The 20,208-nt window shown below is 42.6% G+C and overlaps 1 protein-coding gene and 2 pseudogenes across 4 annotated transcripts in view; 2 read left to right on the top strand and 1 right to left on the bottom strand.

Moving 5' to 3' along the window:
- The first annotated feature begins 403 nt into the window (after window positions 1-403).
- On the top strand, window positions 404-1,488 carry LOC101692354 (annotated as a pseudogene).
- A 744-nt stretch (window positions 1,489-2,232) lies between these two features.
- LOC101670645 lies at window positions 2,233-3,237 on the bottom strand (annotated as a pseudogene).
- A 13,724-nt stretch (window positions 3,238-16,961) lies between these two features.
- The window catches only part of LOC101692057 (putative protein ZNF720), a 38,067-nt gene continuing 34,820 nt past the window's right edge, over window positions 16,962-20,208 (top strand). For all 4 annotated transcript variants that reach the window (XM_013050043.2, XM_013050040.2, XM_013050044.2 and 1 more), the window contains exon 1: window positions 16,962-17,169. In XM_013050043.2, coding sequence (XP_012905497.2) covers window positions 17,113-17,169 — 57 coding nt within the window. In that variant the 5' untranslated portion in view covers window positions 16,962-17,112. The remainder of the gene's footprint in view (window positions 17,170-20,208) is intronic.

The raw sequence follows: 20,208 nt of genomic DNA, 5'->3' as shown, positions 1-20,208 counted from the left end.
TTGCACAACCTGGATGTCATTGTCCTTCACAACTAAAACCTAATTTTCCCCCAGCTTTACCTCAGGCCACTTGCATCCCAATACAGAACCCAGAACCCTCTTAGAACCCTGAATTCTCTGATCATCCCACATGTTATTCCCTTGAAAGGCACTGGCCTATCTAGGAAGAAGTAGAGAACCCTTCCCCCTCCAAAAAAAAAAGGCACTGGCCTTACTATCACATGGCCAGTAAATCTTGAGAACATTTGGTATCTCACATTAAGAATTACGTATGCGAGCCTCGGGGTTCCACTTAAGGCCCCTCCTGCGCTCAGCTCCGTGTCCGAGTGGCTGCTGCCAAGTCTAGATCCAGTCTCGCGCGCGCTGCTGACACTCGTCCTCCCGACGTGCACTCCCGATTCCTTTTGGTTCTAAGTCCAAAATGGCAACTCTGAAAGATCAGCTGATTCAGAATCTTCTTAAGGAAGAACATGTCCCCCCAAATAAGACTACAGTTGTTGGGGTTGTGCCATCAGTATCTTAATGAAGGATTTGGCAGATGAACTTCCTCTTGTTGATGTCATGGAAGACAAACTGAAGGGAGAGATGATGGATCTCCAGCATGGAAGCCTTTTCCTTAGAACACCAAAATTTGTCTCTGGCAAAGACTATAATGCGACTGTAAACTCCAAGCTGGTTAGTATCACAGCTGGGGCACGTCAGCAAGAGGGAGAAAGCTGTCTTAATTTGGTTCAGCATAACGTGAACATCTTTAAGTTCATCATTCCTAATGTAAAATACAGCCCAAACTGGAAGTTGCTTGTTGTTTCCAATGCAGTGGATATCTTGACTTATGTGACTTGGAAGATAAGGGGCTTTCCCGAAAACTGCGTTATTGGAAGTGATTGCAGTCTGGATTCAGCTTGGTTCCATCACCTAATGAGGGAAAGGCTGGGAGTTCACCCATTAAGCTGTCACGGGTGGATCCTCGGGGAGCATGGAGACTCCAGTGTCCCTGTATGGAGTGGAGTAAACATTGCTGGTGTGCCTCTGAAGAATCTGCACCCTGACTTAGGCACTGATGCAGATAAAGAACAGTGAAAAGAGGTTCACAAACAGGTGGTTGACAGTGCCTATGAGGTGATCAAATTGAAAGGCTACACTTCCTGGGCCACTGGACTGTCTGTGGCAGATTTGGCAGAAAGTATAATGAAGAATCTTAGGCGGGTGCATCCAATCTCCACCATGATTAAGGGACTCTATGGAATAAAAGATGATGTCTTCCTTAGTGTTCCTTGTATCCTGGGACAGAATGGAATTTCAGATGTTGTGAAGGTGACTCTATCTCCTGAGGAAGAGGCCTGTTTGAAGAAGAGTGCAGATACTCTCTGGGGGAACCAAAAGGAGCTGCAGTTTTAAAGTTTTCTAATGTACCACTTCACTGTCTAGACTAGGACAGGGTTTTAGTTGGAGATTGTGTACATTGTCCTTATTATCTGATCTGTTACTTAAGTAATATCAAAATGGCCTAAGGAAAAAACATCAGTTTCCTAAAGTTCTAAATAGGAATGGCTCACCAAGCCCTGCAGCTATACCCTAATGCTGGATGATACTTGCCTTTGTAGTCCTAAATGGGTTCATCTCAGAGACATCACTGCCAATGTTGCATATGCTGCAGTTGCTCTGCAAACCAGATGCATATTTCCTGTGTGTTCTATAACTTCTGGTTCCTTCACCTGACACCCAACATGCCTAGTCCATCTTTTCCAGTAAGTCACACCCTGGGCTCCAATGTATAAATTAATTATTGCATGTATTGTGCATAGTTCCAAAGGCTCTTCGTGTACCATGTATGTGAGAATATAGTGTACATTGACGTATAATGTAAAAAGACCATGCAACCAACTAAGTGTCATACCAACTAAAATACCAAATAAAATTTGAACAGTGACTTTTTTTGGAAAAAAAAAAAATACATATCCAAACACATTTCCAGTATCACCACAGTATTTCATGAATGTTTTGTTTATTGGACTCTGAATTTCTCCACTACAGCCATTAATAAAATGCAATTACATGAGTACTTCCATAATAATTACACAGAATTACACAGTGGCCATTAGTCACTATTGTTGTAGCAGGAATTTCTGTCCTATTCAAAACTCGATGTAAAATGAGACGGACTATAATTTTGCTGAAGATTCCTTGAAGAATGAGTGTATAAGCAGCTGAACACAGTGCAAACCAGGTAGTTTAAATTTTTCTGATGAGATGAGGGAATTGTGTATCTCTTCTCCGGCACACAGAAAAGAGTCTGGATACAGTGGTCGTGACTCAAAGAACAAAAGAGCAGACAGTTGGAAAACATGCATTGATTAGGGCAGAAGTATTCATCAGCCACCAATTGGTCTTGCAAAAAATAGAAAAATACATGTAATTGATGGAAGAGAGGGTATAAAAAGATTCAAAGATGCTCCCCAACAGAAGGATGCTTTGGGTGGCTCTAATCTCAGGGGAGGATCTGGGGGAAACTTTGGTCCTATAAATGTGTTGGACCTGCTGCTTATGCCATACAGGGTGGAAACCATGAACCCACTGGCCCAAGTTATGAGTCCCAAGCACAAAATATCATGGGAGGGTATCAATACCGTATATAGTAAATCTGTGTCTTTGTCGTGAAGTGCAGAAGCCCAGTATCCAAACTCCATATTTTCTGAAGTGTTTTTGTTGTTCCATTTGTCAGTGATGTACACAGCCACCATAATATTTAGGTTTATATTCAGGATCCAGCAAAGGATATTTGAGGGGCCAATGTACTGGGGAGCTTTCCCTTTAAGCGCTGCCCACCAGGAGTTCCAGGGGCTGATGGTGATGGCGTGGAAGACATTCAGGAGGCACATGGTGCCCATAGACAACCCCCTGGACACTCTGTGGACTAAGAAAACAACTTTGCATCCGAGGTCACTGGGAAAATAACTCAAATCAAAAGCCTCCACTGGGATTCCTCTGTAGAGAATGACCAAGGAGTTAGTTAAAGTCAAGTGCCTTAAAAAAAAAAAAAAAAAAGCGAATCTGTGGACTTTGACCTGTATCCCCTTAAGCCAAGAGATGACGAACAATGACAAAAAAGCAAGAAGTTCCCAGGGTTCCAAGGACAATCTGCAATAGGAAGATTACAGCAAATTTCACATCCATTAAAGGCCATTCTGTCACTCTCCAGAGCTCAGTGTTCACATCCACAAAGAGAGGAGGCTGCATGAACACTTGAGCCGTGGGCTATTTGTGGAAAATAAATTCAAAATTCTCCCCTTGCTACTACTTTCCCCTGAGACTTTCTTTCTAATACACATCTTTGTTAATTAATGATTTCTCAAGTTTGATGTATTTCTTTGTATAGTGCTCATTGAATCACTCTTACTCATGCTTTACCTATTGTAAATTATTTAGTATTTACAAGTATGTGCATTTTACAGCCAAGAATTTAATTATAATGAGATCATATGACTCATTTAAATATTGCAATGGCCAGGTTGCAATAAAGTTGGGTGTTTACCAGCATGCTATACTCTCATAGCTACCTGGTCATATCTTTTTTTTTTTTTTGTTTTTCTTAAGACTTTATTTGTGGGGTACGTGGGTGGCTCAGTTGTTAAGCGTCTGCCTTCACCTCAAGTCATCATCCCAAGGTCCTGGGATCGAGCCTTGCACTGGACTCCCTGCTCAGGCTGCTTCTCCCTCTCCCATTCCTACTCCCCCTGCTTGTGTTCCCTCTCTCACTGTTTCTCTCTCTGTCAAATAAATACATATTTTTTTAAAGAATTTATTTGTAACTAATGTCTATACCCAACATGGGGCTCAAACTCACAGCTGAGTTATTATCAAGAGCTGCACGCTCCACCAATGGAGTCAGCCAGGTGCCCCTATCTGGTTGTATCCTTAAATAACCCACTGTTATGCATGCATACATTATCATCTTTGAAATTCATTTCAATTTAGGTTTGGTTGTGCCAATTTCTTATTCTTGTTAAACTAATTGTTCCATTAATCATCATCACTTGTGAGTGAAGATGAAAACTTAGTAAGAACCTGAATATTGTCCATGAACAAAATGGATTTATCAAATATGGACCAGTGTTAATATAGCAACAGAAGTAATCATGTGATTTTTTTTGGCCAATGGAACCCACCATCGAAATTATTGTGTAATATTTCACTTTTACCCTAAACTATGGGATTTGTAATTTAAATAAAACATGTAGAGATTGAGAAAACATTTAGAGTAGGATCTAAATTATTCCTCATTAGAGAGCATACAAATAGCTGTGATTTAAAAAAAAAAACTGAAACTAGTCAATTTGAAAAAGATAATAAAATAAAAAACAAGCATGCAAAATGAATCTTAAGGCATGAAATCTTATCATTGAATAGGAGAAATTCAAGGGTGAGCCTAAAAATTATGTTAGAACTTTGAAAACCATGTAGAATATCAGAAGATACATTTAAGGGGGGCACCTGGGTGGCTCAGTCATTCAGTGTCTGCCATCAGCCCAGGTCATGATCCCAGGGTTCTGGGACTGAACCCCCTCTCCCATTTCTTCTTCTGTGTTCCCTCTCTGGCTGTGTCTCTCTGTCAAATAAATAAATAAAATCTTTTTTTTTTTAAATACATTTAAGCTGAAAACATGCTGAAGTCCTTAACTTTTCTGCTGTCCAAATCCCTCACATGTTGAAGTTACCTTTTCCTGAAAGTCTCCTGTTTTAACTTCACAGAGGAAAATTGTCCTTCCTTGATCAAAAGATTACAAACATTTTCAGGAGAGACATAATTACTATCTCCACTAGATGCATCAAACATAAATACAAGAAAAACAATTATGGTTCTCCAAATGCCACTCAGCCCCATTGTTCACATAGAGATAGGATGTGCTTAGCTCCATGAAACTCATTATCACATGCACAGAAGTTTAATGAAGTAACTATATCAATCATGTCAATTTCTCTGTGGTTTCACAGCACAGATTGAATAGTATATTAATTTCTGAATTGCAGGTTTTTAAAAATATTTTATTCATTTATTTGACAGAGAGAGAGAGAGAGAGATCACAAGCACACGGAGAGAGAGGGGAGGAAACAGGCTCCCCGCTGAGCAGAGAGCCCCACATTGGGCTCAATACCAGGACCCTGGTATCATGACCTGAGCCAAAGGCAGAGGCTTAACCAACTAAGCCACCCAGGTGACCCTTCTGAATTGCAGTTTTAAGGACTGCAAACATCAGACTGCGCTACTACGTGCAATGAACTCCAACAATCTCCATCAGGGAGGGATATGCATTAAACTATGTTTGGAGCAGTTAGTCCCAAGGAGGACCTCAGACCTCCAGTCTCTCTGTAACTTGGCCTGTGCCTCAGGAATTGTTGTTCCTATCTGTACAGCTCTGACATCAAGCCACTTTCTTCACAAGTAGAATCCTTTTTCCAGCCACGTGGTCCAACCTGGATCCAGACCCTGAAACACCTCCTTCCCTTACACATTGTGTCACTTGGACTGACATTCCAGTCTTTCCTGCTGCCAGGATGTGGGCTCACTGGGCCAGTCATGACAGCCCCTGCTTGTGTGTGGGAAGGAGGCAGCCAGTGTTAAGATAAGGTTTGTGGTTCTGTGACCTCACCTCTCCACAGAACTACAATTATCACTTCAACTCTCAGTGACACATGAGGCAGTTGAGACTACGTTTTTAAAACTTTCCCCCAGATCCCAATTCCCAGAAACAATAAGATCCTAGTGAGGCTCTGCAAAGAAATAAGTTTTGTGTGGGGGAGAAACTTCCTTTTTTCCACAACAGCTGGAGGCAGATAGGGTCTCAGGTGACAGAAGCAGGAAATGTTTGCATCTGACAGAGGAGGGGTGGCAGTGATCCAAATGTATTTCACCGGACTCTGTACTTGCTTAAGAATTTCACTGTTTCCCTCCCCAGTAATTGTCTCTTTCTGCCTAGCCTAAGAACTACAAAATAAGGATGAGAGGATATAGAAGGCCTGAGAAGGATTCAAGGAAAAGCAATACAAAGAGTATGGGATTAGCTAGAGATGCTTCTCCAGACCCAGTCCAATTGTTTGAAAAGCCTACTTGATAGGAATATTTCTGGGAATATAAATCTAAGCTGAGCAATGTCTATAGGATAAGTGGCAATATTTACAGAAGAGGTCCCTCACTGAACACAGTACAAGGTCATACGGTTTTATCAACAGCATCCTACTACTCTTTTTTTTTTTAAGGATTTTATTTATTTATTTGACAGACAGAGATCACAAGCAGGCAGAGAGGCAGGCAGAGAGAGAGAGAGAGAGAGGGAAGCAGGCTCCCTCCAGAGCAGAGAGCCCGATGCAGGGCTCGATCCCAGGACCCTGAGATCATGACCCGAGCTGAAGGCAGTGGCTTAACCCGCTGAGCCACCCAGGAACCCCAGCATCGTACTACTCTTAAATGTTAGATGAACCATTGCTATGTAGGTGATCCAAAAATATTGAAGGTTGACACTTCCTAAAAATTTCCAGAAATCTCACAAAGATAACCACAAATATTTCACACCCCTCCTATCTGCCTAGAGATCCAAAATTATGAAATGTTATTTGCAAATATTGCTATAAAATATTATGGCATGATCAAGCACAGCTTAAATCTACGTTCATGGATAAAAAGACTAAATATTGTTAAAATGACAGGTCTTCCCAAATTCATCTGTAGAGTCAATGAAATTTCAACCAAAATTCTGGGAAATTACTTGTAGGAACCAATTAATTGATTTTTATTTTATTTTATTTATTTATTTGACAGAGAGAGAGAGATCACAAGTAGACAGAGAGGCAGGCAGAGAGAGAGAGGGAAGCAGGCTCCCTGCTGAGCAGAGAGCCCGATGCGGGACTCAATCCCAGAATCCTGATCCGAAGGCAGCGGCTCAACCCACTGAGCCACCCAGGTGCCCCAGTTAATTGATTCTAAAGTATATAGATACAGGCATAAGACCCAGGAAAGTCAGCCCATTGTCAAAGCAGAAGAAAAATTCAGAGGACTGACACATCCCAATGTCAAGACTTAATATAAAGCTACATTAATTAAGGCAGTGTATCTCCAGTAAAAAAATGGGAAATAGCTAAACAGAACAAAACAGAGATCCCAGAAATAGACTAACTCAAATACAGCTAAATGTATTTGTTGGTCTCACAAAGGATCTGAGGCAATCCAATGGAGAAAGAATAGTCTTGGGATGCCTGGGTGGCTCAGTCAGTTAAGCATCTGCCTTCAGCTCAGGTCATGATCCCAGGGTCCTGGGATCAAGTCCCACAACCAGCTCCCTGCTCAGAGGGGAGCCCGCTCTCCCTCTGCCTACTGCTCCCCCTGCTTGCACTCCTAGCCCTGACGATCTCTGACAATTAAATAAATAAAATCTTTTTAAAAAGATAGTCTTTTCAGCAAATGGCACTGGAACAAGTGGACATCCACACCCAAGTAAAAACAAACAAACAAACAAAAATAAATAAATAAATAATAATTATACAATCTAGATACAGACCTTACATCCTTCTCAAAACTTAACTCAAAATAGATCACCGGGTGTCTGCGTGGCTCAGTCAGTTAAGTGTCTGCTTTTAGCTTGGGTCATGATCACAGAGTCCTGGGATTGAGTCTCGAACAGGGCTCCCTACTCTGCAGGGATCCTGCTTCTCCCTCTGCCTCTCTCTCTCTCTCTCTGTCTCTCAGGAATAAATAAATAAAATCTTTCAAAAAGTAGATCACAGACTTCAATGTAAAACACAAAATTATAAACCTCCCAGAAGATAACAGGAGAAAATCTAGAGGACCTTAGGTTCTATAACTGTTTAGATGCAATACCAAGGGTATAATTCATGAAAAAATAATTGCTAAGTCAGATTTCATTAAAATTTCAAACTTCTACACTATGAAAGACACTGCCAAGGGAATGAGAAGACAAGCCAGATATGGGAAGAAAACAAAAGACATATCTGACAAAGGACCATGATACAAAATATACAAAGAACTATTAAAATTCAACAATAAGAAAACAAACAACTTATTTTTTTTTAAATTTTATTTATTTGACAGATAGAGATCACAAGTAGGCAGAGAGGCAGGCAGAGAGAGAGAGAGAGGAGGAAGCAGGATCCCCACAGAGCAGAGAGCCCGATGCGGGGTTCGATCCCAGGACCCCAGGATCATGACCTGAGCCAAAGGCAGAGGCTTTAACCCACTGAGCCACCCAGGCGCCCCACAACTTGATTTTTCAAATGTGCAAAACATCTATACGGACACCTCACCAAGAAGACACACACATAGCAAAAAGTATATGAACAGATACTTGTCATCATGCATTGTTAGAAAATTGCAAACTGAAATAGTGAGATATGTTAAGGGTACATTTGAGAGGTATACTCCAAAAATGACACCACCAAACACTCGGTGGAACAGCAGGAACATGCATTCACTGTAGATGAGAAACGCAAAATGGGATAGGCACTTTGGACGACAGATGAGGATTTCTCACAAAATTAAATGACCTCTCATATGATCCAGAAATCACACTCCTAGGTTTTTACCCAAATGAATTGGACATTTATGTCCCCGCAAAGTTCTGCACACAAGTGTTTATAGCGGCTTTATTCATTCATAGCTCAGGTCAAAACTTGTAAGAAACCAAGACGTCCCTCAGGAGATGAAAGAGTAAGTAACTGTGGTCCATGCACACGGATTCTAGTCAATCCCGAAAAGAATGAAAATGAGCTATGGAGCCATGAAAAGAAATGCAAGAGTCTTAAGTAAGTATTATTATTTTTAAGATTCATTTATTTAAGATTTATTTATCCCTACTGCAGAGGGCAGGGGGCAGAGGGACAGAGAGAATCCTCTATGCTGAGCTGAGCTGAGCAGGGAGCCCCATGCAGGGCTGGATCCCAGGATACGGAGAAGATGACCTGAGCTGAAACCAACAGTCGGCTACCCAACCAACCGAGTCACCCAGACACCCAGGTAGATGTTGCCTCTCATGTGTACATGCCAATTAGACATGCTGGCAGGAAACAGGGGCAAGGAATGTGATGATGCTGGGTTCTTCCATGACTCGTGAAGCACTGGAGGAATAGCCATCTGCAGGGCTGAGTCACGAAGTCATCTTGTTCACGTGGAGTTTTTAGCCTGTTATTCTCAAAAGAGTAAAATATGTATATCCTCAATTTTCAGATGCATATTAATATGGCTCTGTCTGTATCCATGTTATAAAGCTGGTACAAACTAGTAATATTCAATAATGGAACAACAAAAGAATGAGTTTGAACTATTATATATTAAATCTTATACAAGAAAAACAGAAACATTTTTAGTTCCCATGAGACACATAGAAATATTCACCACATATTTTTTTTTTTAATTTATTTGACAGACAGAGATCACAGGCAGAGAGAGTGGAAGGAAAGCAGGCTCCCTGCTGAGCAGAGAGCCTGACATGGGGCTCGATCCCAGGACCCTGGGATCATGACCTGAGCCGAAAGCAGAGGCTTTAACCCACTGAGCCACCCAGGTGCCCCTCACCACCTATCAGACCACTAAGCAATATATATGCCTGTGCTCATGTATCCCATCAATCAGTAGACCAGAAAATTAAAAAAATAAAATACTAATTACAATAATGAACTGCTTTAATCTTAAGATCCATTGCATATACATGTGCATACACACAAACACACACACATTCTACTTATTTAATCAGTTAAAAATACATAGAATATGGAGTCCCTGGGTGACTCAATCATTTGGGTGTGTGTCTTTGGCTCAGGTGTGGTCCTGGGATCCTGGGATGACACCCCAAGTCAGGCTCCTTGCTGGTCCAGGAGTCTGCTTCTTCTCCCCCTCCCTCTCCCTCTCCTTCTGTCCCTCCCCACCACACCCCCACACACACTCCCGCAGTTTCACATGTGCTTGAGCACACACACTCTCTCTCTCAAATAAATATTTAAAAAATATGTAGCATGTATTTTTTTTTAAAAATTTTAATTCTTATATCTTAGGGGTGCCTGGGTGGTTTACTTGGTTAAGTATTAGACTCTTGATTTCAGCTCAGGTCATGATCTCATGGTCATGAGATGGAGCCCCACATCAGACTCTGCCAGACTCTGTGCTCAACAGGAGTCTGCTTGAGATTCTCTCCCTCTTTAGGTCCCTCTTCTGCTGGTGTACTCAATAAATAAATAATCTAAATAAATAATAAATAAATGTTGATACTTTCATATTCTTAATATTGTGAAACTATTTGATTATTTCTCATTGAGAATGTACTCATTAGGTGTATCTGTTAGAGTCTGTGTACCCAATATGGCAGGGTGTGGTGTTCTCCCACACGACACTAAGCAATTCAGACATGATCCACCCAGAGATAGCACTGGATTGCAGAGGGTAAAGGGTTGGTCCTACAGGATGGCCTCCTGAACCCTGTGTCCCACCCCAATATCCACCCCCCCCAACATGGCCTCACTTCAGATGCCAGCCACCAGCCCCAGGCTGCCACCTCTTCTTCGCACTGACCTGCTACAGTTTGGTGGTGCCAACAGCTTCCTCCTCAGGTTCAATTAACTGGCTAGAGTGACTCACAGAACTCAGAGAAACAATGACATATGATTTTTTTTAAAGGACATGAATTAACAGCTGGATGAAGAGATACCTAGAGCAAGACAGCAAACAAAGGAGCCTTTATCCTTTGGCACATGAAGCTGTTGAGGTTCTACAGGTCAGGAACCTTTCTAGAAACTGGGTTTTCAGGATTTTTTGGAGGTTTCACTACATAGTCATGATTGACAAAGACACCGGCCACTGGCTGATTCCACCTCCAGACTTTCTCTCCTCCCCGGAAGTCAAGGGGTGGGAATAAAATTCCCAACCCTCTAAACACAAGGTTGAATCTCTGGACAACCCTGCCCTTTGGTGAAGGCCAAATTCTTTAATAATGAGCCTATGGGGCAGGGTGGGAGGGTGGGTGGGTGGGGAGGATGTCTGTGTGTCTCAGTCATTGAGCAACTGCCTTTGGTTTAGTTCACAATCCCAGGATCCTGGGATTGAGCCCTGCATTGGTCTCCCTGATTGGCAGGAAGTCTGCCTCTCCTTCTCCCACTTCCCCTGCTTCTGTTGCCTCTCTTGCTGTGTCTCTCCTGTCAAATAAAAAAAGTCTTAAAAAAAATAATAATAATGAGCCTCTCATTTCAATTATATGATTCTGAAGCATTTTTAGGAACTGCAGACGAAAACCAAATATATCTGAAATAAATTTTGGTTACCTGAATGACCAAATACATATTTTGTAGAAATCATGGTATCACAGGAGATAATACTCAGAGATGTTTAAAACAAAACTGTGTTACATCTAATTACTGGAAATGAGAAAAATTAGTAAACTGAACCTGAAATGGGACTTTTGTGGGACAGGAAAACTGGAAAGGAATCAAGCTTTCTGAAAGATAGCATTTTGGAAAGAAGAAAAACCACTGAGTCACCAAGCCTACAAGTTTTGGAAAGACTCTGGTTTCCCTCCCTCCTTTCTGGCATTGAAGCAAAATGAAGAAAAAAAAATTTTTTTTTTTTTTTTTTAAGGGTAAAGTAAGGGTAAAGTTTGATCATTAAGCATCTGCCTTTGGCTCAGGTCATGATCCAAGATCCCAGCTCCCTGCTCAGCAGGAAGTCTGCTTCTCCCTCTTCCAGTCCCCTTAATTCTGCTACCTCTCTCACTGTGTCTTTCTCTGACAAATAAAGTCTTAAAAAAAAAAGGAAAATAGTTTATTTGAGTTCAAGTTAGGACAGTTGCCCCAGACACACAATCTTCAAAAAGTAGACATGATCCAGGAAAGGAACATTTAGTGCAAGACTATGTGCTTTTTTTGTATGTGAAGAGTTAAAAATCATCATGACAAAAGACATTCTGGAAAGCTAAGGATTTTACGTTCTTTTAGTATCTAGAAGGCTGCATGATTTTAATCTTTCAGGAACCAGGGAGGTTTTTTTTTTTTTCCTTTATCTTTTTGCTTGCTCCTTATTTTTGTTTGTTTGTTTTTGTTTTTGTTGTCATTTTGTTTTGTTTTTTGATTTGTTTTTAATTTAAATTCAATTAGCCAACATATAGTACATCATTAATTTTTGATGTACGGCTCAATGATTCATTAGCTGTGTATAACACACAGTGTTCATCACATCACATGCCCTCCTTAATATCCATCACCCAGTTACCTTATCCCCCCAACCACCTCCACTCCAGCAACCCTCAGCTGCTTTCTTATAATTAAGAGTCTCTCATGGTTTTTCTCCCTCTTTGATGACTTCACATTCAAATTTCCCTCCCTTCCCCTATAGTTTCTGGGCTATGTCTTATATTCCCTATATGAGTGAAACTATATGATAATTGTCTTTCTTTGATTGACTTATTTTACTTAACATAATACCCTCCAGTTTTGTTTTTAACAAAGCAGATGTACAATGTATACTCAAGGCAGAAATAAAGCCCACACTCTGAGGTTTTGCCAAGTCATCATGTCCTTGAAATGTTAAAGTGTAACTTCCCTAGGAGGCCAGGAGCAGGGCCCATAAGCACTAAAAGTTGAAAAATTCCTTTATTTTATCACTGGAAATCCTAAAAAAACTCTGTCCACCAAACACATAACCCTCTCCTCTGTCCCCACCCTCCCTACACCTGGTATTAATCCACACCACATCCTTTGGGGTAATCCTCAAAGATGCCCCCTTACCTGGAAGTGGAAAGATAGACTTAGTCCAGCACTCAGAATTCTCTATTCTCTCCATTGTCTACAGCTCCTGATGCAGACATAATAACCACAATAGAACAAACTTTCACTTTTATTTATTTATTTTTTTAAAGTAATCCCTACACCCAAGGTTGGAGCTTAAACCCATGACATCAGGATCAACCAGTAGACACTGTCCTGACTAAGCCAGCCAAGTTTCCCAGCTTCTACATTTCTCTATGGACCTTATTCGATCACACACTGAAAGGGATGTTCTGGCTACCTGCAGACCACAGGTTGTACTCGAGCCATCTGCAGGGGAAACAAGCTCAGCTCATAACTGAATCTGCCTCAAGACATTCTACATGTGGGGGCACCTGGGTGGCTCAGTGGGTTAAGCCTCTGCCTTTGGCTCAGGTCATGATCTCAAGGTCCTGGGATCAAGTCCCGCATCATGCTCTCTGCTCGGCAGAGAGCCTGCTTCCTCCTCTCTCTCTCTCTGCCTGCCTCTCTGCCTACTTGTAATCTCTCTGTCAAAAAAAAAAAAAAAAAGACATCCTACATGTGATTTCTCAAACAGGGCAGTCCTTTAGAATTACCTGGGGAATTTCAAAAAAAATATACCGGAGATTCTGATGGAATTGTATCATGTGGCTACCATCAGGGATTTTGAGATATACTGTCCTAGATGACCATATTGAAAACTCTACAGGCATAAGTACTTGTCAAATTCAGCTATATCTTATAATATCTATGAAGACCAATGTTTTCAAAGTATTAGGATGTGGCTTTCATAGCAGTTCTCAGATGGAAAAGATTTTTGTTATTAAGAATCAAGATTGGGGGGCGCCTGGGTGGCTCAGTGGGTTAAGCCGCTGCCTTCAGCTCGGGTCATGATCTTGGGGTCCTGGGATCGAGTCCCACATCTGGCTCTGTGCTCGGTAGGGAGCCTGCTTCCCCCTCTCTCTCTTCCTGCCTCTGTGCCTACTGGTGATCTCTCTCTGTCAAATCAATAAATAAAATATTTTTTTTTTTAAGAAAAATCAAGATTGGGGCACCTGTCTGCCTCAGTTAGTTGAGCATCCAACTCTTGATCTTTGGGTTGTGAGTTCAAGCCCTTTGTTGGATACAGACACTACTAAAACAAAAATAAAGACTCAGACCTAGGCAGTATGCAAAGTGAAGTAACTCAGAGAAAGACAAATACCATAGGATTTCATTTATATGTGGAGTCTAAAAAGCAAAACAAACACACACACACACACACAAAAAAAAACCTCTTAAATGCAGAGAACAAGTGGGCGCTTGCCAGAGAGAAATGGTGGGGTGATGGGTGAAATAGGTGAAGGGGATTAATTACAAACTCCCAGTTATAAAATAAATAAGTCAATATGGGAAACATAGTCAATAATACTGTAATTAACATTGTATGGTGAGTAAATTTATCATGGTGAGCACTAAGCAACATATAGAATTGTCAAATCACTATGCTATACACCTGAAATTAATATAACATTGTATGTCCACTAAACTTCAATAATAAATGTTTTAAAAAAAAAAAAGAATTGGGACCACTTCTCCATCAGTTTGCATTATATGTTCCAACTGTTTTTATGCTTTTGTACCTTCTTCATATGTTTTCATTGTTTGAGGAGAGATGATTTTTAAAAAATATTTTATTTATTTATTTGACAGAGAAAGATTACAAGTAGGCAGAGAGACAGGCAGAGGTGTGGGGGAAAGCAGGCTCCCTGCCGAGCAGAGACCCTGATATAGGGATCAATATCAGGACCCCAAGATTATGACCTGAGCTGAAGGCAGAGGCTTAATCCACTGAGCCACCCAGGCACCCTGAGAGTTGGTCATTTTAAAGATAATCAACATACCAATATCTCACCAGATTGTCAGGAAATCTTATGAAAGATTTTGAAACAAGTGAGAAATTTGAAACCTGTGAAAGATTTTGAAACTTGGTTTCCTTTCAGGGGAATGTTGGCATCCTAGGATTGGTGTTATTTGGCACATGTTTCCCTCTGATGATTGGGCTGAATCACAAACTCATTAGTTTTTATCTTTGCTGAAATAGCTTATGCTAGTTCTCTACAATAAAATATTTGTATTTAAGTACTGTTTCTTCTTACACTTTTGGTAAATGATGTGTTTTGGTTTTTTTAAGTAAGCTCTACACCCAATGTGGGGCTCAAAATCATGACCCTGAGACCAAGAGTTGCATGCTCTACCCACTGAGCCAGCCAAGTGCCCTAAGAAATAGTCTTTATTCCACTTGAACACATACATAGTGAAGCTGTCTTGCCTCTCCAGTCAATCTAGAAGTATTTAAACTATAGCAAACAGTCTTAGCCTCTGTGATTATCTTATCTTTGAATATCTATAGGTCATACATTCTTTCCTAGAAACAACAGAGCACCTCTGCGCTTCACCAAACGGAAACCAGACCCCCTGTGTAATCTCTAGGTACTAAGGATCCAGACCCCTGACACCCTTGCACAACCCCTGGGGCATAAGGAACCAGACCCCTTGTACAAATTCTAAGCACTGAGATAATATCTGTAGCTGGTGTCATCAGAGTCTGCCTTCTCTCCAGATGGCCAGACTCCTGAATCAAGCTCAAACTCCTTTCTAATCATTACTCATCTCTTGGGGAACACCTGGGTAGCTCAGCAAGTTAAGCCTCCAACTCTTGATCATAGCTCAGGTCCTGATAGCAGGGCCTTGAGTTCAAGCCCCCGTTGCCCCCCATGCTGGGTGTGGAGTATACTTAAAAAAAAAAAAAAAAAAATTTAAAAAAATCATGTCTTGTCTCTTGGGTATTGGCCTTCGAGCCACAGGAACCTGGACTTCGGATTCTGTAACAATATGTCTATCAAATGTGGGATTACAGTAGGAAAAAAAAAAAAAAGAAAGAAAAATTTCAGTGAACTGAAAAAAAAAAGTAGATACCATCCAACTATTTCAAGATACATGGATTTATGGCTCACCTCCAGCATATAATATATAGCTCAACACACTGAAGGTAGAAGAACAAAGTAACTAGTACCTATTTTCAAGGCTTTTTAAATTGATTTTTAAAAAAGATTTTATTTATTTATGTATTTGTCAGAGAGAGAGAGAGAGAGAGAGCGCGCGCGCGCGCGAGCGCACAAGCAGGCAGAGGCAGAGAGAGGAGCAAGCTGCCAGACCAGCAAGGAGCCCGATATGGGACTTGATCCCAGGAGCCTGGGATGAGGACCTGAGCCAAAGGCAGTGGCTTAACATCTAGGCATCCCTAAATTGATTCTTTAAAAAAGATTTCTTCACTTATTTTAGAGAGAGCCTGTGTGCGTTGAGGGAGGGGCAGAGGCAGAGAATATCAAGCAGACTCCCCACTGAGGAACGAGCCCTAAGAGGGGCTCGATTTTAGGACCCATGAGATCCCGACCTGAGCTGAAATCAGAAGTCCCACACTCAACCCACTGAGCCACCCAGGTGCCCCTATTTCATGGTTTAAAGCAATAGATTGGTGACCTAAACCATCAGATTCCTGTCCACCCACCCACCCATCCTTGTTCCTTGAAAGCTGCTGGACCTGAATCCTCTGGTTGCTCAGCCGTCCTGCGGGGGGTGAAGAACCGAAACTGTGTTCTGGTGGAAGTGGGTACAAAGCCACACGTTCTTCACAGGCGCGGTAGGCCTGACCCTTCCAGCTTGTGTAACCTGAACAGACATCTCCAGTCTTCCATCACCTAAATAAGCCATTCTCTCTGTCTGGGCTGCAGGTACAGGTCCGGAGTGGAGCCACAGTCGGCACAGATCCCCGCCGAGGTCCCAGCGCCCCCTCACGTCTCCACTTGCTAGCAGAGGCAGCTTCAGACTCAAAGCTTTCCCGCCTAGTAAGAGGAAAACATCTCAGCTTCCGGCCTAAGTGTCCACAGCACAGTAAGCTTTTACCCTGAACGGTTGGAAACGTTTATTGTAGAATAGTCAGGAGGCTTTGCTAGGGGCTCCGCGTGATGCCGGAAGAACACAAACGAATCCAAACCGGACCAAGCTCAGTCTGGCAGACGGGGCGGGGCACAAGGGAAGCCGACTCCCCGCCCACTCGTAGACCCCGCCCCCGCCCCCGCGACCGCCGCGGACCCGCCCTTTACCCCCTCCCAGCACCGCCGGGGCGTATTTCCGGCAGACCCGGAAGCGGATCCGGAGGAGTGGCAGTCTCCCTGCTGAGGGGCACTTTGTTTCCGCTTCAGGCTGTAGCGCAGCGGCCCTCAGTCGGCCAAGGCCCATACGTGGGGGTGGGGGGCGGCGGGGGTAGGATACTAAAGGCCTCTGTGTTCTCTGGTGATGAGCCCGGATATCGGTCCGACACAATCCGAGGGCTGGGTCTCGCGTCCGTTGCAGGTAAAATCCCTGGGAGGCCATCCCTGCTCCCCTCTCCAGCTCTGGGGGGCGGGGGGGGGCACCACCTGCCTCTTCGTTTCTCTGCTTGGTACCCTTGGCTCACCTTCCTCACGCACCCAGTGCCGTGTGAAAGTCCCCACCAGTGGCCGGATGCCCCTCGGGGGGCGCCGTCCCGCCAGCGGCCGCCACCTGCCCGATGTCCTCCCTGATCCTGGGCTTCTGTGCACCTTACCCTGTCTTGAGGCGCCACCCCCACAGCATCGCCAAGGGCCCCTTTAGCCTGGGCTCTGCTCACTGTTGCTACCCCTGCAGAAGGTGACAGGCTCGTGTCCCGTGACAAGTCGTGTTTGTTCCATCCCCAGGATCATCCCATGCAGGGGATGTGCTAGTCGTGCTGTGACTGGGGGACAGCTGTGCAACAGCCGCTTGATGTAAGAAAGATGTTAGGGCCCGAAGTGACAGCCAAGAAAGAATTCTTGAGACGTCTTAGTGCAAAAAGGTGGTTTTATTACAGCACCAGGACAGGACCTTTGGGCAGAAAGAGCTGCACTGGGGTCATGAGCGGTGGCCTATTATATACTTTCAAGTTGGGAGGGGGTTAGGGACAGTGTAAGTCTCTAAGGAATTTTGGAAACAAGGTTTCCAGAATCTTGAGGGGGCTAGCTGTTAAGGGAAGGTCATTTATTACCATCTAATAAAACCTAGGTCATGAGACCCTTCCAGTGTATATCAGTGGGTCCATATGCTTAGAGGATGATTGCCAACACATATATTGGCTGGAGATGGGGGGTACATTAGAGCTACAGGAAAATTCTAAAGGAGTTTTTACATGTTAAAGTAGATGTGCAGGATCCAGGGGGTTGGGTTATGATTGCCTTTTGTCCTTAGCAAAGTATTAGCATCAAGGCAGCTCAATTCCTAGAGGAAACTCACTCTGCCTGTTTGAAGGACTTGTCATTGGGCTGTAGCAGTAAGGGAATTTAATAATTTCTCTTCTGCCTATGTTTCCCACATCACAGCGGAGGGCTGGGATCCACATCTCTTGGAGTCCCAAACAGACCAGGTTCTGCCATCCCGCTGACAAAACTCAAAGGCAGAGAAACCAGTGGTGGTGAAAGGAAAAAGGGATTTATTCTCAGGTGGCAGACAAGACAGCAGAGTAACCTCTCAAAGACTGTTATCCAAAGTATTGAAAATACTCCCAGGTTTCTAAGGAAAATGTAGGGCAAAGGTGGGTGGATGAGTAGTGCAGGTAGACAGTGGAAGTCAAAGCGAGGGCATCTGTGAGTCAATCATTGGTGGGGATTGGCTGGCTTAGGGCCATTCTTAACTGCTTGAGGGGGTGGTTTCAGTTTCCCTCAGGATGATTGGCTCTCCGGATCTTCCATGTGAGCTGAGACTCCAACTGGAAAGAATCCAACCAGAAAGTTTGAGGTCAAAATGGAGGCACCCGAAGTCCTCTTTTAGTGGCATGTGTACAGCCCGAGTGCCCCACTGGAAATAGTATTCCCCATACAAGGGTTTTCAGTTTTTTGTTTTTTGGGTTTGTTTTGTTTGTTTGTTTTCTGGTTTTGGGTTTGCTTTATTTTGTTTTGTTTTTCCTATCTTTGTATCCTCAAGTTTCATTTAAATTCGATTCCAAATTTATTATTATTATTATTTTTTAATTTCCAGTGTTTTTCCTTTAAATTGTATCACAGATGAGGTCTCAAGGGTTTTATAATAATTATATATTGAAAAGACTCTTAGTATCTGGTATATAATTTTACACTATTACATTGTGCATTTGCTAAACATATGGGAGTCCTAAGGCTGCTTTAACAATGTATGACAAATAGGGATTCCTGGGTGGCTCAGTTTTTAAGCGTCTGTCTTCAGCTCAGGTCATGATCTCAGGGTCCTAGGATAGAGTTCCGCAAGATGCTCCTGCTCAGTAGGGAGCCTGCCTGTGTGCATTCTCTCTCTCTCTTGCAAATAAATAAAATCTTTAAAAAAAAAAAAAAAGTACCACAAATAGGGTAGCCTAAAACAGAGATGTTAAAAAAAAAAAAAAAAAAGGAAAGGAAAGGAAAGAAAGAAAGAGCAGCCAAAATAAAACAAAAACAAATGTACTGATTCCTAGTTCTGAGTGTGGAAGGTGTCTTAAAGGCCCTGTTCCATCTGAAGCCTGTTAGGGAAAAAAATCTTTCCTTGGCTCTTCTAGCTTCTGGTCTTGGTGAGCAGAGTTTGACTTTCTCTGGCTTGTTGTGCATCACTTCAGTCCTTCATCTTCACAAGATGCATGTCTTTATATAGGGACACCTGTCATACTGAATTAGAGGCCTGCTCTACTCCAGGATAACCTCATCTTAACTCATTATATCAGTGATGACCCCACTTCCAGTAACATCACACTGAGGAAGCCAGGGGCCAAGGTGGGGGCGGGGGTTAGGACTTAACAATACCTTCTCTGAGAAAAAGCACAGTTCAACTCATAATAGTAAGGCTATTGATAATCTTTTATATTAAGTCAAAAACTAATTTAACCAGACCACCTGATATGTTTAATGTTATGTTCTCCTTTGCGCAAATCTAGAAATGTCTAATAAGAAAGAGTCACAGTGTATTTGCTGATGGGAAATGAAACCCGTTCGATTTTTGTTTGCATAATTTTTAAATTACTGCTAGTAAAGCAGGAAGACTGATGTCACTATGTTAAGGATTTGCTCTGTGTTCTTGTAGGGACACAAAGCAGGCTGCTCCAAAAGGTGGCACATAAAAGTTGTTCTAAGGTAAATGTAATAAAAACCCAGCAGATGCAGGAAGGGCCCTCTGCTTCCCACGTAACTGCCTAATACACATCGGAAAGGTGAGCCTGCAGCAGGAAGACAAGTGTTAACTGAGGCCCCTGTCTGCCTCATGGTACAGTCTTGTTTTTCCGAGCTTCTCTTTTCACCTTGCCAAGGAGTCTTCTTCACTGCCCCTCTCCTTAGCTCAAGTAAGCTTCGTGGTGCCTTGTTGTCTTTGGACTTGCATATCTGTGTGGGTTCCACGGACGTA

The sequence above is a fragment of the Mustela putorius genome, unplaced genomic scaffold, assembly GCF_011764305.1.
Source record: "Mustela putorius furo isolate JIRA1106 unplaced genomic scaffold, ASM1176430v1.1 tig00000196_pilon_pilon_pilon, whole genome shotgun sequence".
In the NCBI taxonomy this organism is placed as follows: domain Eukaryota; kingdom Metazoa; phylum Chordata; class Mammalia; order Carnivora; family Mustelidae; genus Mustela; species Mustela putorius.
The sequence above is the reverse complement of the archived record's forward strand: the minus strand, read 5'-3'. Positions and strand labels throughout refer to the sequence as shown.